Raw genomic sequence first — 19212 nt, 5'->3', positions numbered from 1 at the left:
GGTGTGGAGGTTGGTGGAAGCTCTGGACCAGAGGGAATCCCAGGAAAATGCTCTGATGGGGAAGAAATTGGCAGAGAACACACAGAGGCCAAGCCCCCCCCCCCCAAGAGAACCAGGAAGGATAACTTCGGAACCAAGGTCCCACCCCACTCCGAGGAAATCGCCATCAAGGTCGGAGTCGAGGAAGAGCCCACGAATGAGGCAGTGGAGATATGACCCAGGAAGTCCATCTGTTCCGAAATATCTGATGAACTCAGGGCAGACACTGGGGTTGAAGGCACAAGGGCTGTCAGCACCAGAACAGCTGGAACTGGGGAAATCACAGTCATGATCTCTAAAGCCTCAATGGAGGTTAGAGGAGGAATGTCTGCTGAAGTCCTTGGAGAAAAAGTCCTATCTCCAGAAGAGAGTGAAACCTGGGAAGAGGTTGAAAGACCCCTCCCCATGAGGAACTGATCCACCAACCTCACAATGTCGATTCCCATCAGACTTCAAGAAGAACAGACCAAAAAGGCTGAAGGGGATTCTGGTCTCTCTAAAAAGGGGCTAGGAAGTTGTCCCACAAAGGGATCTACTCAGGGGGAATACTTACTTCTGGGAGCCGAAAAGAATCGTGGCTTCACCGGTGCTTGCGGCACCGTGGAAAGAACCAGTTCCAAAAATACTGTCAGCACCATAGCTGGCAACGAAGAAGGCGAGGTGACATGAACAGCCGGCGCTGAGGTACACAGCACTGAAACTTGAGGTGCAGAGCTTGTTACTACAATTGGAACAGAAGAGGACAGTTCAATAGATTTTTTGGTAGTCAACTTTGGTCCTGCAGTAGGTGTGGGAGTCAAAGATTTTGATCTCTTATGTGCTGGGGCTTGAAGGGGATGCCGGCACCAAGAGACTCCTCTTCTTAGCATGTTCAGTCTTGGAGGAAGGGGAAAAGGAAGATGAAGGAGAAGACACGTCCAATTTTGAAGTCCTGGGCTGACTGGACAAAGCCTCATCAAAAGGTGTTTTAATCAGAGCTTTTAAAATCAGCTTATTTTTCCACTCTACGAGGGCCCGGTTACTAACTACTTGACAGACATCACATTCTTGTTGCAAATGCACCAGGTTCAAGCAGTAAACACAAGATAAATGTCCATCAGAACTGGGCATTTTTCTTCCAAAACCAGAACATTGTTTAAAGCCTGTTGTACCTTTACTCTTATCTGCCATGTTGACTGATAAAAAGGGAATCAAAGGCAGAAGACACTCACACTAGACACACACACACACACACACACACACACACACACACACACACACACACACACACACACACACACAGAAGGAGAGAGAGAAAAGGCTTACCAACAATGGTAGGCCAGAACTACCAGAGGTAGGGGCAAAGGGATAGCACTACCAGTGATGGTAGGACAGATACCACAAGGTAAAAGAGGGAAGAGAACAGTACAGTCACTCGATAAAAAAAACGAAGTTTAACAGGAAAAATCATCAGCGATGGTAGAAAAGAACGAGGTAACCAGAAGAGTTAGCAAAGGTGAGATATAAATGAACTTAACTAAGCAAGAGGAAAAAAGATTAAGAAATTTTCAAATATTAATATCAGAAAATAATGAAACTGCACTTAGTTCAAAGAGAGTTCGGCTGACGTGTCCTTAAGAGAACAGCGGCAAACGAGACCTGAGGTAATCTAAAGAGGGGCACTCTGAGTAGGGAGTTAGCTCGAGAGTCCGTGGGAGCTGTTATAATAGCAAAGATGGTTTCTAGAGACAGAACAGAGTCCCATACGTCAAGGATAAATGAAGACTGACGACATCAGATCAAAGCTTATGCTCTTCACTAACAGCAAAGTTCCTGATAACTCTCCCCCCCTTCACCATCTACCCAGCCAATAAAACTAAAATTGAACCTGACCAGCACACCAAACTCCTTGGAGTCACAACTGACAACAACCTAAAATTTAAACTCCAACTAGCCTAGCAGGCTTCCGTACAGTAAGCCAACAAAGTAAAGCCAACCAATAAATTAAAATCCGACTTTATTAAATAACTTTAAAATATAACCGCTTTTGTCTAAGATGGTAAAGAATTCCTTAGATAATTAAATACAGCATCATGTGATGTACCTTATATATGAAAAAAAAGGTTAAAAGCATTTATATTTGGCGCCAAAATTTTTAAAGCAACCATCACCAACAACTGCTATCATACTTTGTGCAACATCCAAACACATTGACAATTCTCAGAGATAAACACATATATGAATACTAAAAACTAAATGAGATTAGCAAATAATGAACTAATTGTGAAGGATATGTGTAAACAATACAAAGAATATGGTGAATCATGTATCTAAACATTGTATAATGTTAGTTGATGCAAATAAAATTATATAAATAAATGATAATGTATCGATTCACAGACTAATAAAAAATAAAATAAATATAACCATGTCAATTCTATACTACAAACTGAATGCAAATGAGAGTAAATGGCTTAGAGTGATTCAGAAACATAAAAAACATGAAATCAGCTTTGGCCATCGATATAGCTGTACTGTATAAAATCCTGGTGAAAACAGACACAGATCATGACAATATTTTTAGTAGTAGCAGTAAGAAATGCAGATGTTTGATGCAGTCCTCACAGCCAGCAATACTGATAGTACACATTATTGCTCTTTGTGCAACTCAAGGATCCAGCTGAGCTTAACCTTCCATCTTCTCACAACACAGAAACAGTAGACTGACTTAACAGGAATTGGTAAACGTGCAGCCTTAAAACAAAGACTCATGGGATACATGAAATTCACATTCCTGTGGACAATAAAGGTATGAATAACATTAACTATCCTTGTTCCCGGGACCTTCCACTGACCATAAAGGAACACGATGGGTGTTTCCAAGGCATATGCCTCATGGATTCTACAACACTTTCTGAATGTCATGCTATAGAACATGGAGGAGCATATGCTACCACACAAGAGAGATACACCACCATGTGGGCATTCTATGACACAGCTTATTTCCCTGACGTACTTGGTGCCATCGACTGCTTCCACATCACAATCAAGGGCATACAGACAACAGCATATATCAACTGTAAGGGTTTCCACTCCATTAACTGGCAGTTGGCCTGCAATGCACAGGATATAACAAAATGTGTCCCAACATGGTAATGTCCACAATTCCCACAACCGGCAAAGGTATGAAACTTATTTTACAGATGTGAGTAATGTTCCTCCTTCAGTGGCATCTTAGTGATGACGCCAGACATGCCCTGCAGCCGCAGTTGCCACCCATATGAAATTTACAGACCATGGGAGAAAATGCAAACAACTCCACACTGCTACAGACATGCACCACTGCCGAACATGTGCTCAGAGTGATGAGTGTCCACTTCCATTACTTAGATGCTTCTGGTGGTGTGCTGCAGTATGCTCTGGAAACATACAGCAAGCTATTCCCTGTATACACAGTGTCACACAACATGTTGGTAAGCAGACAGATGCATTAGGATGATGCTATCAGAGGAGAGGATTTACCACAGCCAGCAGTGGAGAAGGGGCATGGCTAGGAGTTTATAGAGGACTAATCTGCAGAGGATAATGTGAGGTGGATCAAGGCACTTTATACTGTGTCACTGGCAAAGAGGCAGTATCTGGTTTACACCTACGGACCAGATTACACATAACAATAGCAATGATGTCAAGTAAAAAAAAAGTGAAAAGTAACTTTATTGTCATTCAGACCATACACAACTGTATAGCTGAATGAAATTTCATTTCTCCAGCTCAAGTGCAACAAAAGCAAAACAAAGCAACACAGAACAAAAGTACAACAACATTTACAACAGTGACAGAGTCCAACAGTAGGCACAGAAGCAACCATTCACCATTGATCCCACGGACTACAGCAATCCACTATGTCCCGATCCCACCATCATTCTCTCCACACCAGCAGCATCCCAAGTCCTAGTCAGGTCATGACAGGTCGTCTCCAACACCACCAACCAAATCCAATCAAACAAAACAAAAACTGACAGACAAAATCCAGACCCCTGCCATTTGCAACCAGCACGAATGCTCTGAATGGCCCCACCCATTCAACCATCCACTCTTAAATCTCACCAGCTCCATCTCAGACATTCCGGCAGTCATCAGCAGCCTCTAGATCCAATCCAATCCAGCTCCTTCCGACCCAGCAAAATCCAGCACCAGACTTCCAAAAATATAATCCACCAGCTAAGAGTCTGAAACCAGTCTACTGTGCTCTGGACCTCACTCAACTCGCTACTGAAAGCCCAGACTTCCATTTACAGTTATGATCTCAGTCCAGCAACTCCAACAACAAAAACAAAGCAACATGAACACCATGGAGAACATTCAACCATGCCCAATGGATCAAAACAGACCACAGCACACAAAACACACATCAGGTGACAGAGAGGCTGCTGCCACATGAGGCGCTGCCATCTTGATGTATACAATACTGCAGCCAGGCTATGCTACACAGTGCATGGACTGGCTACACTGTGCATCAGACACAAGCTACCCTGGTAACAAAGCACTGAGGGCAGGGCACCACTGTCAGCATATTCAAAGGTGAGGTTGGACACAGTGACAGTGGTTTGCAATGGGCACTGTGGCCAGAGGATGCTAATGCAATGTGTTTTCATATGTGTCAAAGCCTGGTTAGTGTGGTGAGCATGGAAGACTATTCAAAAAGGACTGGTTTCTTCAGTGTGAGGTAGGTGTTCAGAGGTGGATGGGGGTTGGTCAGAGTACGAGAGACAGACACAGCCCATGCAGATGTTGTCACGCTGTGCATCTCATCCTATGAGAAATCTAAGGTATGTCTCAGTAGGTATGTGCCTCATCTGTACACATCCCCATCCCCAAAGGTGTTCCCTTTAAGGAAAGTCATTGGCAGAAAAAGAAGCTGGCACAGAGGATGGTGTGCTTTGCGAGTCAGAATGGCAGGTGGTGCCACATGGTTGGACAGCATGAACAATCAATATGCATGTGCATCCAGAGAGTTGCAGCACCTACAACAATGGTAGTAGGCATGGAGGAAGTGGCACTACTGGAACTTGACTGTCATCTCACTGGAGACAGAAGAGGCATAGACACATGAACAGTACTGTCCCCAGCATGCAGTAGTACATACGACCCCTGAAAGATATAGACTCTCCATGGAATGCTTTGAAAATGCTACCTAAAAAGGAGAAGCCTTCTTTGGTGTCATCTCATAACCCACGCACTACAACCGTCAGCTCTGCAGTAGAAGCGGTGGCATCAGTCTGTACCTGTACCACTCTCCTTCACATCTGCAGTGCATAGGTGATGAAAACACTCAGTTTGGGAGTGTTCTCTACTGCCATTGCCATGTTCAACAGAACTGCCGGCATCTTCTGCTAACTGGAGGAGCAGGGGAAAATGGTGCTCCCTCAAATGCTATACTAATTCCTACCCTAAAGTGGTCACTGAGGGGTGGGTTTGCACAGGCAATGGAGCCATGTCAATGAAAGAAGAGGGTAATGTCCTTAACAGTGGTACTATGGCTGCAGATTGCACCATGTTTTGGCTGCTGTGATAATCGTGTTTAGATGCTTCCCCAACATCAGGCATGCAGACATCCACAGTGGAAAACCCATGCACCAAAACACTTGCACAAGTAGACGAACACTGCAGTGTGCATTGCTACTTAGTGACAATCCAAGATTCCATTGCTGTGATAAGTGTAAAACAGTACAATGTGCAAAGAATATAAGCCCACATCCCTTGTAAGACTCCTGTGGTAGCTTAAGCCCAGAATTGCCAGTATGGATTACATGACCATTTTCAACATGCAAGACAGCACTGGCATGTTGCACTACATCACAAATATGTAAAGGTATACCCAACCACAGACACCCATGGTGGTGGGTGAAGTTCCACTCCAAAGTCCAGTCCTCCATTGGGTATGAAGGAGTGGGCTGTTACTTCAGACAGTGATGCCAGGAATTCTTCTATGTCCTTGAGTGTTGTTTCTGCAGGCAAACCTTCCCAACCCACCCATGGCCATCTTCTTCCTTACAAGTGCAGTGGCTTTGTTGAGGGTAAAGTGGGTCAAGTTACTTGCCCGACAAGCACACTTACTGCACTGTTCTGTTATGACCACCAACAGCATTTACAGTGATGACAAGGTTCCACCATGTACAGTCGTGGAAGGCCAGATTGGTCTTGTTAGGTAGGAGGATTCACTGACAGTGTTCAAGTCTCTCTCCTTGACAGAACTTCTTCATTCACTTTCTGTCCTTAGCATACATCTCACATTGTAAATGCGACCATATACTGATGTTAAGTGAACAGCCATGGATATCTACCAAAGCCACAACATAATACCCCATCCTACTTTCCCAAATGAGTACAGACTGTGCAACACAGGCCATCTCCACAACTGACAGTCATGGGGCAAGCTGCCTTTAGCTGATCGTAGGTGTGCCTTTATGATACCAAAATGACAAGTACTGCTTAGAGAAACTTACAATGGCAAGCATGGGTGAATGTTACTATATCAGCACATGTGGTCCATGTATTATGCCCATGCCATCCAATATTTGATATCTACCACAAATGCAGATGGTTGGAACTCTCAGCACCTGTACTCTGTCCATTGCCATTAGCAGTGGTCTGCAACAAGTGTTTCCTATGTACTTGTCTGCATGTTGCTGCACCCCTTCCAAAAAAGAAAAGGATCAAACAAACAAGAGGTATGGTAATAACATGGGCACTGTCCAGTGCTGTGTGCTCCCTGGACTTTGAAGGAGTTCAACACAGCAGGAAGACAAGGTCTACTGCAAGTTATTCCTGAGTATATTATGTGGAACCCATCAGCTGGCCACATGTAACAAGGAACAATTTAATGTCATGAAGACAAGCTCCCCCCTGACCTAATCATGGCATCATTCACTGTCATGCTGACTTTCTGCCTGTCGATATGCATCAAGTGATGATGGCAATGAGCATCAAAATGAATATTCTACTGCTTTCCTCAAGAATATGACCTGTGAAGTAACGATTACTTTACTTCTGAAGGTGCTGACTGTTTGCAGGGTACAGAGATGGTGTAAAAAAAAATCTAAATAAAACCTTTATTTCCTGTACTGACAACAGAGGAATAACTGCAAGTGAGATCTTACAAGGTGGATGTGTGGTACTGACTTACCACGGTGATCAGTGATGCCACAGGAATCACTCGAACTAGTGAAGAACACACACATCAGTACAGCAACCTGAAGAGATACCACCTTAACCTTATTCACCAGTGGGAAGTGAAGGGTAAAGAAATTATTCCAGAAGTTTAAAGGAGGAGTGCATGATAGGTGCATTGCATCGTAATTTACTTTTAATTGCTCAGACATATGCAGGACATTTGATTCATGGACATGTTTCTTTTCTTTCTTTTTTTATGTTTCCGCAGCTGAAAAGATTAAGGGCAATAGAGTGGCATGTCAGAGACATATGAAAACACTCTCCAGATGCAGGGATACATTTATACATGTGATATTAAAGATGGATACATATTTTTAGATGGCTGCAGCAGAATTGTGCACTGTTAGTTGCTGGCAGTGGAAACTCTATCACTATTAGATGCCTCTTGACACACATACATTGAGCACGCATGCTGCCATGCCCTCCTTCCCACTCAATCTCTGTAAAGCGCCACTGATGTCAGTTTACTGAACATAGGCCTGCATATGGGTATTTCCTCCAGCTTGCCATGTCTCATACTCTGCATCACAGCTGTGCGTTTTCTCCCCTACACTAGTATGCCTACTGCCACAGCCCTGCCATACACTGGTTTGCCTGCTCCAGAGATAAAGCATACCCTCACCGTTGCAAACCCTCTGCCAGGGTCAGTTATACCTTGCATACTATGGGCATGCCTCACCGGAGCAAATTATATTGTGTACTGGTGGCTGACATATGTTACATTACATGATTAACAGTGGTATGTGGCCCTGTGCATGGCATTGATTTATCATCAGCTTTATCCAGATGGTATGATTTACAAGTTGCCCAGCAGGCCTCTGTACAGAAGGCCATGTATAACACCTCCTTTTATGTCCCTTGGCCACAACAATGCACTGGAGGTGTCTCAATCTACCTTCCATGCCCCCTGTGGTCACTCAATGCACCACATGCACTGTCCTTTTAACATACACACAGGAAGACTGCTTAGCCATCAGGTCATCCTGCCCCTTTGTGGTACACCATCTACATTAATGCCATTCAGTCTGGGAGGTGTATTGTTTACACTGGCAATGAATTCCTAGCAACATATTAGACATGTAACACCATTTTACATATCCAGATATGTTTAGACCAAAAGGAATTGCACAGTACTGTTAACTTCCTCACATCTCTCTCTCTATCTTTGGCCTGTTTTTTAACTGTTTTTGTTTTGCTTCTTTACTTATGTTGCTGGTTTACGCAAAGTCAGCCACAGCTGAGGCTGTTATGTAGCAATGGTCACCTTACTAAATGACATGCCCTACCACTCCATGCTGGGTCTTCAGCTATTTCCATGACTGTCTCTCTGCAGGGTGACACAGGTCACTTAGTGGGGATGAACTGGAGAGATCAGTGATTGTCTCCAATGATCTATTATAGGTAAAGGTGTAGGCCTTCCAGCTAGGGATGCCACCCTTTGGTTACAGTAAGCAACCTGGTAGGAGTTGGAGTATTTGGTGACCGCATTGGTGGACAGGCATCCTGACATATGCAGTGGCTGCCTGGAGCTCGTCTTTTTGTGACGGTCAGATTTGTACTGCTGCCTGGCCTTGTCCACTGGGCGACTGACCTCTGACTAGGTGTAGTACTGGGCACTGCAACCATCATATGTTACCCCTCCCTATCCCCAATTATGGCGTTCCCCTTTCCACCTTTGTATGTGCTCCAGTCCCTTCAAAAACCATATTCTTCCCTCTGTTTATCTCTTTTGTGTTCCCTCCCTCTCTACTTGGGTCAGCACTTCCCGTTTGTTTGCTTGCTCATGTTACCGTCCCTATACCTTCTTTCCTGTCCACACCTTTCCCTTATTACCCCCCCCCTTCCTGGGGAAAAAAGGAAAATGGGCATCTGTCCTAATATATATAAAACACACACACACACACACATTTATATATATATATATATATATATATATATATATATATATATATATATATATACACACACATACACACACACACACATTTATATATATATATATATATATATATATATATATATATATATATAAATGCAATCACTATATATATATATATATATATATATATATATATATATATATATATACACATACATACTTTGACCCATCGAATTTACATTTTAGCGAAACTAAGTTTCGCAAGTCCAGTATCGTGAAAGTGCATGTCTCCAAAAATGCACTTTCGCGAAACTACAGCTCACCGAGGTTGCTGTTGTAGAGCATGGTACAGTGGGGATAAGAGAATATTCCCTTTTCCCCACTGTAGTGCGATCTCGGAGTTGGTATATATTTGTAGTGGGGGTGCAGGGGGGCTTGTTCCCCTGCATAAGTCAGTTTTTTTTTTAAATTTGAACTGTGGTTTCGCGAAAGTGCATTTTCGGAGACATACACTTTCGCGAAACTGGACACGTGAAACTTACATTTGCTAAAGTGTAAATTCAATGGATAATAGTACACACATATATATATATATATATATATATATATATATATATATATATACATACACACATGTATATATATATATATATATATATATATATATATATATATACATACACACATGTATATATATATATATATATATATATATATATATATATATATATATATCTATATATATATACACACACACATGTGTATATATATATATATACACACACACACACACACACACACACACACACTTCTGCTTCCTCATCCCCCAATTCCACTTTTCCCTTTCATTTCTCAGTATGTTCTTCCCCCTTTCTGACTGTCCTATACACCAATTTCCTTCCCATTCATACATATAAATTGGTAGAGACTTTGCAATAAAGCTTTTATTAGGGCTCATAGCTAAGTATCATTGTACATCAGAGAGTAGTTGCAATCAAGATACTTGCACAACACTGGACTCATTGGGCCACATGACCATCATCATGCTGAGACAGCTATTTCATAGACTGTAGGGATTTTGCCAGAGCATTTCCTAACTAATTTATCCCAGTTGCATTAACTGGCTCCTGTCATCCCAGTTGCATTAACTGGCTCCTGTCATCCCAGTTGCATCAACTGGCCCCTGTTATATTGTTAATCGACTTCAGGACACACTGCACTGCTTCGATCAAACTATTCTGACATTCAATGGCCACGTAAGCATGGTTCCAAAATCCCATCTTAAATTAAGGCAAAGTATTAAAGTGAAAATTATGGGGCGGCCGCAGTGGTGCAGCGATTAGTGTTGCCGCCTCACAGCAAGAGGTTCTCTGGTTCAATTCTCGGCTGGGGTGCCTTCTGTGCGGAGTCTGCATGTCCTCCCTGTGGTCGCGTGCGTTTCCTCCGGGTGCTCCGGTTTCCTCCCACATCAAAAGATCTGTTGTAGGTGGATTGGACACTCTAAATTGGCCCTAGGTGTGAGTGTGTGCGTGTGTGTGCCTTCTGTTGAAGGTTGGGCGCTGGGCTGGCAACTCGACACTGTAAAACTCCACTGCCAATCTTGCACGGCAGGTGATCTGCTGTGGCAACCCCTAACCGGAAAAAGCTAAAAGAAGAAGAATTAAAGTGAAAATTATAGTCAACCTTATCAAAGGCTACTGAGGTATCTACAAGTACAACAAAGTTATCAAATTATAATTTTTCTCAAGCCTTAAAAAGAACCCATGGTTGTTGTTTAATCTGATATTTGATGTGGTTTACATAAAATTAGATAGAAAAGGCAAAATAATCTGATGCAAGCTATTCTGCAATGATTTACAAGAATCCAGCACAGAGTTTGATGTCCATAGCAATATGGACGATCAGCCTACAGTATGATAGATTAGACTGGTCTGCACAAATGTTCGCAGACTAATACAAAAAGTCTTATCCTAATCTCCATTACCAAAATTCAAATGTCAAGAATGGAAAACAACTTCATTTTACTGTTATCTCAATTTTTTAAACTATCTTCTAGATACTAAACAGAATTAATACCTTTTTATCCTCCTTTTCATCATCTTTTTTTTCTTTGTCATCTGTAGACTTTCTCCTTTTAGTTTTTGGTTCTACATTTTCTTCATCTTTTTCTTCTTTCTTCTCCTTTTTTTCATCTTTCTTGCCTTTTTTGTCCTTTTCTTTCTTCTCATCCTTGTCTGGAAGCCCTATCAGTACTTTGTATATTCTATATCCAAAATCCCTTTGCAGCATTTCATTGAAAAGCTCCGCAAACAAGGAAACCTGTAAATGTTGAGCAATGTACACTGTAAGAAATACATTTATTATCAAAAAACTACATTAGACAGACACGGGAAAAGGACACTTTGGACAAATTACACTAAGTGCAATCTTGTAAAAAACATAGCTTAACAGCAGACCTTTGAGAAGCATTACTGTAAATAGGACTCTAATTGCATTAACATATCGAACAATAACTGTCATATGTCACTTTTTCAGCAGTATATCTTCCACTACTTTTATTAAATGCTACTAAAGTCAGAAGTGACAGCATTAAGTAGGATATGGAGGAACAACCTAGTTTTGAAGTTAATCAGAGACTTACTAACAAACAAGGAGGGGTGAACAAAGCAGATCATATTGCAAAGGCACTTCTTTTTGTGATCAAAGTCCAAATGGTATGACAGCATATTTCATATCAGCTGAATTACAAGGCAAATCTCACTGGAGGATTAAAAATTTGGTTTGATTTACCAGAATTCTGCATTTTCTTCTTCCTGCACATTCTAATGCTCAAGAGTGCATACTATGAAATCATTCACCCATTGTAAAAGCACTCCACGCCCAAGCATACCTGTTCTTTTCCAATCATTCAGCAAAGTACACTTCCTGTCAATCAAGAAAAATAATAAAAAAATGACATCTTCACTAATTAATTAATTGATTATTATTTGCTAACTGGGATAGGGCAATGATCACCATGGACCTTTTTTTCAGACTCAACCCAGGATTGCAGAGTATGAAAAAAGCCCAGGACTGCTGCCTGGTCAAGTGACTTGCTAATCACCGTTAGGCAATGTAATCAAAGCCTAGAATACCAGTCCTAAGGAAGCGGTTTATTAACAGCAACTTAACCCTCTGTCCCAACTTGCAACCATTAACAAATAACATACAGGTAATACCTGCTCAACAAAAAGGGAGCTCCAACAGCAAAGGCTGGAAGGAAGGGCAGTCCCAGTGAAGGGAGATAGAAGCACATGATACAGTAAGACAGTATTTCTTATACTTAACAGTTGTTAAAGCCAGGCAGTAAATGAACCAGTCTAGAAGGATCAAAAAGAAAGCCAAAAAAGTCATACTTTAGACTGTTGAATTCAAAAATATAGACATATCAAAGGAGGCCAGATTCCTAGAGTCAGTGTTGAGAAAACAATGACAAGTGAAAATGTGAAGATAGAACCATATGGACATTCCTTCAAAAATGTCTCCATCGCAGACACCTATGCAAAAATTTGAAGTACCCCTAGTAGAGTTGCTTTTAATCAAACCATTTTCCAAAGGGTGATGAAGCTGCTTGATGGTAAAAAAAAATAGGGAGTTAGCAAGTCACCTGAAAAGGGGTCACTTGGCAGTAGACATTTCAATCAAACAGCTGTCTGTCTGATCTCACTAAATTCATATGCCCGCTTCATATAAAACTTCAGCTGGTACTGAACATCCAGAGTGTGAAAGGCTCTTTATATCCTAGGTCTGTACACCAGCAAAGAAAACAAGAGAATAAAAGTATGTGATGATCCTGGGATTATCTGGAAAACACTTTGGGTGGAAATTTAGGATAGCCTCAAGGGAAATACAGCCCACATGAAGGACCACACATGAGGACTTGTAGCTTCAACAATCTGTGAGTAAAGATAATAGCTAGCAGAAAAATATTCATCCAGGAGCTAGAATACCAGCAAACTAGTGGGCTCAAAAGTAGGATGGGCAAGCCTGTCAATCACAATGCTCAAACCGGGGAGGGGTTGCTTAGAGGGTGAATCTTCAAAGCTGAGCTGGGAGTAGCACTCTCAAGGAATGTTTTGACCACCTGGTTGGGCCACAATCCTGTCCTTAATAAGGTCATTAAGGGAAGAAACAGATATTATATGAACAATGATCACTGAATAACTGAAGCTAAAATTATAATAATTATAATGTCACCACAGTTTATCAGGATGACCTCAAAACTAAATGACTTGGGTGGAAAAGGGGGTACTGATCTGCCTCAGCAGACATCTTTTCTACTTGGTAGAATATACCCGCATATTAGAAAGCATTTTAGCAGCCTCAATTACTGTGAATATCACAGTCAAGAGTATGGCAAAATCAGAAAATCAAGCACAGGAATCAAGGTCTAAGGGGGAGTTGGCTGCCACTCTAACCAGAAGGGAGACTCTTTGCTAGGACCAAAAAGGGTACCTTGCCTCTCTAAGAATAGGATGGCCTGAAACCACATCATCTTAGCCATCATGCAGTTACAAAAATTAACTTTGATCCTACTTCCATGAACTTTGTGATGAGGAGAGGAATCAAATGGGAATGGTAGAAATGAGTACAAAGATCTCCAGTGTCAAAAGATGGGGGATGCATTCACAGCTATCTCTCCCTTGCCTGCTGCAGACAGCTTGATAAAAGACAACAGTGATCACAAGTGCAGAACAAGACAATCTCTTAAATGGGCACTTCCACAACATTTGATCCAGGCACAGCTGCTGAATTTGTAACACTCAAACAGAACTTCAGTTCTCAATGACTCTGACAACACATTAATTATTAATTTCTTCATGGACGTGAACATCTGACAGACCAATGTTTCTAAGTCCCTGGCAAATATGCATCCCTTCTATGCAGACGAAGAACTACTGTGTAGCAACACGTTTGATATCACATTGTATTAAGAAAGGCCAATGAAGAGCTTTCTTTATAAAGTCTTCAGAAGCAGGACAACTGCCTGTAGCTCCAACTAGCTAATATGGAACTCCTTCTGTAAGGAGGATAACTTTTCATAAACGGCAAAGGAGCCAAGAGAAGCTGCCCAAACTGCCAACAAGACATCTGCCATTTGCACCTATTAGGGTTTGTCTTATAGGAATGGAAGACCAAGAGAAGGTTACACAACTCCAAAAAATGGTCCCTCTGTAGCAATTGACACTTTATATTCACATATAGAAACTGTATCTTTAGGTGTGCAAATGTACCGTGTTGATTACAGCAGCCCTAAAATTTGAAAGAAGCAGGATGGTCCATCCCTGGAACATCTGCTGTGTCCTTACCTAGCCTAAATTCATGATTTTCTGATCCTTTCTGTGGGAAGAAATGTGTTATACTAAACAGTGTCAACTCTATGCCAATGAAAGCAATCCTCTGAGAAGGGATCAGAGCTCACTTTTCCCAGTCTATGATCACTGTAAGAGACTGCAACCACTGAAGCACCAGGATGAAGCTACCAGATGTCACTCATGTAGTTACATGAAGGCTTGGTGTTCCTTATCTTGCAAAGCTTCAGCTAACACCTTTGTGAATAATGTAGAGTCAGAATAAAAGCTCAAATGACATCCTCTTTTACTGGAAGTGATGCCAAACCAGACTGAAATAAAAGAATCTGTAGCAGGAATCCCAGAATGTGATGTGTTAGGAGAGTCCACCATGTTCAGTGACACCATAACCCTCTGGAGGATTAAAATCCAGAATATGAAGTACCAGGTTTACCTGCTGTAGCTGTTAAGACAAGCTGAACAGAGATCATCCAATGCCTTTAGAATGAAGAAAAAGTGGCCGTAGAACCCTTGGTGAACATGATCTGTCCAGAGGAAAACCAAAATGGCATTATTTTGTACTGCAAGTAATGTCCACCCAAACTGGACTAAAGGACTCTACTTCACAGTGGAGATGGCAAGACAAAGTGACACTTCACTACCTGCCCTAATCAGCAATGAGGTTTCTCTTCTGGGCTGGACAATACAAACCAAAGATGAAGAATGGGGGAGACTCCAGATACTGAGCGAGGAATGGATGTTTGGTTCATAATCATAAAGGACTTCCACAGTGATGCCTAATGAAAATCTCTTCCTTTAAAGGAGCACCCAAGATTGATTTTTTTTTTAGTTTCTCCTGAAGAAAGCGTCTCAGACAATCCATTCTGTGTAGATATGTGCCTGAGCCTGTGGCCCTAGATAACATGTCTGAACAGTCAAAAACATAGTTAGGTACTTAACAGAATACTAGACTTCTCTGGTCTTTGTCAAGATGCTGGAACAGCAGGAATGATGCCTTTGCCGCCATCTGGTGATGGCAATGAACTCTTGACAATCTTGAACTCCTACCTATACAACTCTGTGTGCTACAGGCTTCCTCTAGACAGAGTATGCCAAAATGCTGCAATGAAAAAAAAATACAGTAGAAATATGACAAAAAACAAGCCAAATGGCTCAAAAATTTGTAAACAGTAATACAAATAGAAAAGTGAGCCACCAAGGCAGTATTTGCGTGAAACACTAGTTTATTTAACATTAAACGCTGTCAAAGTAAAACCAAGCGCTTTCACCAAAAAACATGAATTGGCTTCATCAGAGTCACTCAATTACGCTGCAACTTCCTTTATATACTCTAATTACTTACGCAACTATTCATGACTTTGCTTGCATCAATGAAATTACCCTGACTAAACTTAAAGGCATAGTTCCCTTGAATACGTAATGTACACAATAACATGCTGTAAACCACAATAGTAGGTACATTCAAGATAAAAATATTAGTAACAGTACTAATAATGAACATAATAATATAAAACATACTTAAAAATAAACTTAAAAATTCAAAACATACTTGATTTGTTTGTTGGAGTCAGATAAGTGTTTTCACAGTACACTTAAAATTAAACCTCTGCTGCCCTTTGCTTCAAAAAGGGAGCTATTGAACAATAATAATTTATGCCTGGCTTGCAACAAGTCTCAGCTGCCATTTAGTTTCTCTGGCTTCTAATTCTAATTCATCATCCCCACCCCTAGAGTCACTCTGTACTCTATCAATGACAAAGAATAAAAATTTCTTGTAGTTGGGACATTCTAGAGTGTGAACATATAAAGCTTCGTTCATTTTTTTATTTTTTATGTCTCTAAGGTGCTCAGTAATGCAGTCCCATAGCCTTCTTTTGGTCTTGCCTACGTAGAAACAAGGGCATGATAAGCATATAGCTAAATAAACCACCATAGTGGTGTTAGGGTTGCCACCTTCCTTCACGTCTAAAACCTGAGCAAAGCCACACCCCTCGCATCACCAGTAACCACGCCCACCCCAACCCCCTCTCCTGCCAACATACCGCCTATTTTGTGACATCACGACATCATCACTCAATGGGAAAGCCCACTTTTTTCGTTCCCGCCGCCTGCTTTTGGCTGATTTACTATGCTTTTCTGTAAAAAAAAAGCATAGTAAATCAGCCGATTTACAAACTCCGCCTGCTTTTGGCCGATTTACTATGCTTTTCTGTACAAACTCCGATAGTCTGTTTCCTTTTTGAAACAGAATACCTGAGTTTGTACAGTGTTTTCCTGACTACCGGAGAATCAGTTTGATTTCCTGATAGTCCGGAAAAAAACCTGAGGGGTGGCAAGCCTAAGTGGTGTTGCAGTTGCACCTGCCTGGGCATCCTATAGTACGTTCAAAACTTCCTATAAAGACATTTGTACCATCATTTATATTTATACAGGTCTTGCAAGCACCACATTTGTACATTAATGACCTGTGCTTGCCTTGTTTTCTGTTGACACTTTCAAGAATATTCTTTATATTACGCCCTCTACTGTACACAACCTTAGGTTTATGCCCCCAAATTTCCTTCATTTCTTTGTCAAAATGAGTCCACAGATATCCATGTTGCAGCTTCCAGGATGTCCCTGGTGGGGACCCCTCTGCAAAAAGTTGCAGAGGTGGAGGTTGCCATGGTGGAATGTGTCCTGACCCACTTTGGGGGCGGTTTCCAGTGCTGTTTGTAGCAGAAAAGGATGCAGTGTGCTATCAATTTGGAGATTGTTTGTTTGGATATGACCTTGTCCTCTGCCTCTGCTGTTAAGCTGACTAGCAATTGATCAGTTTTTCTAAAAGATTGTCCTGTCCGGATAGAATCTGGGCTGTCTGTGCACATCTAGAGAGTGCAGAATCTTTTCCCCCTTGTTTTGTGGGTTAGGGAAAAAGGTGGGCAAATGAATGAATTGGTTGAGAGCCACAATGAACACCACTTTACACATGAAGTATGGGTTAGTCCTGAATTTTAACAGAAGAGAAGGATAGACCCATGTGTAGTAGGTCTACGAGGTAATCCAGGATGAGAGGTAGAGAGGGCTGTACCGTTCCAGCTTCCTTAGCCTGGATCCAGGTGCAAAACCTTTTCCACTTGTCAGCATAGGATTTTCTAGTGCTGGGGTGTCTGGTCTCATGTATAACATCTAAGACTTGTTTGCTTAGGCTGGCAGCTTGAGGAGAGGTCAGGGAATAGGCCAGGCTGCCAGGTTGAGGGTCTGCAATTGGGGGGATGCATGAATTCTTCATTCCTCTGGGTTAAGAGTGTTGGGATCTGAGGTAGGTGCCATGGTGGCAAGGGTGACAGGCTGCGCAGCAGTGGGTAACAGTGCTGGCGTGACGAGTCTGGGGCAATCAGGATTGCCCTTGGTTTTTCCTCCCTTATTTTGAGTAGTACCCTTGAAATGAGTGGTAGAGAGGAAAATGCATAGACAGAGAGGTTTACCCACTGGAAGGATAGAACATCCACTTTCCAGGCCTTGCTGTGAGGTTCCCTGGTACAGAATTTGCTGAGCTGATGACTGGAGTGGGAGGCAAAGAGGTCCACCTTCGGGGTGCCCCATTTCTGGGTTACAAGGGTGAAGGTTCTGTGGTCTAGCTGCCACTCATGTGGGTCTAGCAGGTTTCTGCTTAAGTTGTCTGCCCAAAAGTTTAGGAAGCCTGGCAGGAATTATGCTAACAGGTGTAGCTGCATGGCTGAGGCCGTGTGCCAAAGGGTCATGGCGAGCCTGCAGAGAGGATAAGAGTGAGTCCCTCCCTGCTTGTTGATATGCCACATTACTGTGGTGTTGTCTGTTTTGATCAGTAGAGGCCCCGGGGAGAGTAGGGGGGGTCTGAAAGTTGTCAGGGCGTGCTGAACAGCTAGCATGTCTTTTTTGGTTGATGGGCAGATGTATTTGATTTGGGCTCCAATGGCCCTGAATGCACCTGCCGTCCAGGTGTGCACCCCAGGCATAGCCTGTGGTGAGGGTCTCGGCGGCGTGGGTTGTGAGAAGGAAGTCCCTTGTTGTGGTTGCATGCTACTGCCCACCAAAGAAATTCTTTCCTTAGACAAGGTATCACTGGTATGATAGTTCCCAGGTCTTGACAGTGTTGACACCAAAGGCTTTTTAGGTACCACTGTAGTTTCCTCATATGCAGTCTGGCATATGGAATGAGTAGAATGCAGGAGGCCATGAACCTTAGAGCTTGCAGGATTTTCCTTGCGAATAACTGGGTTCTGGTGGCTAGTTGAGAGAAGTAGTCTGTCAGGTAAGCTCGTTTTTCTGGAGTAAGGAATGCCATCTGGGATGCTGTGTCCATGCTTGCTCCCAGGAATATAATTTTTTGTCTGGGGACTTATTTTGATTTCTTTTCATTGACAGTATACCCCAGGGAGGTCAGTAGGTCCTTTACAAGTGCTGTAACAGCTTTTCCTGACTGTCTGCCTGAATCAGGCAATCATCAAATTAAGGGTAAATTTGAATATTTCTTGTCAGCAAAAAAACAATGGCTGGAGCCAGGCATTTTGTGAAAACTCTGGGAGCAGTGGATAAGCCCAAGGGAAGCGCAGAGAACTGAAAGTGCATAGATCCTGCCCTGAAAAGTACAGTTTTGTACCTACCATAAATGTAGATGTTCGAGTGCTCATACAGCTGCAGTCATAACAGATGGGTTATCCTGCAGTCAGGCGGGTCCTCGGTCGGCCGAATTCCAAAGTCTAGGGTCGT

At 42.2% G+C, this 19212-nt stretch overlaps 1 protein-coding gene across 1 annotated transcript in view; it reads right to left on the bottom strand.

Annotated features, from left to right (window-relative positions):
• CCAR1 (cell division cycle and apoptosis regulator 1) overlaps window positions 1–19212 on the bottom strand; it is a 2906903-nt gene that overhangs the window by 710553 nt on the left and 2177138 nt on the right. The window contains exon 20 of the mRNA XM_044056158.1: window positions 11207–11449. Within this exon, the coding sequence (XP_043912093.1) occupies window positions 11207–11449 (243 nt within the window). The remainder of the gene's footprint in view (window positions 1–11206; window positions 11450–19212) is intronic.

Source organism: Protopterus annectens, chromosome 14.part0, assembly GCF_019279795.1.
Source record: "Protopterus annectens isolate FY-2018-M chromosome 14.part0, PAN1.0, whole genome shotgun sequence".
Lineage (NCBI taxonomy): Eukaryota > Metazoa > Chordata > Ceratodontiformes > Protopteridae > Protopterus > Protopterus annectens.
This window is presented reverse-complemented; position numbering and strand designations above follow the sequence as displayed.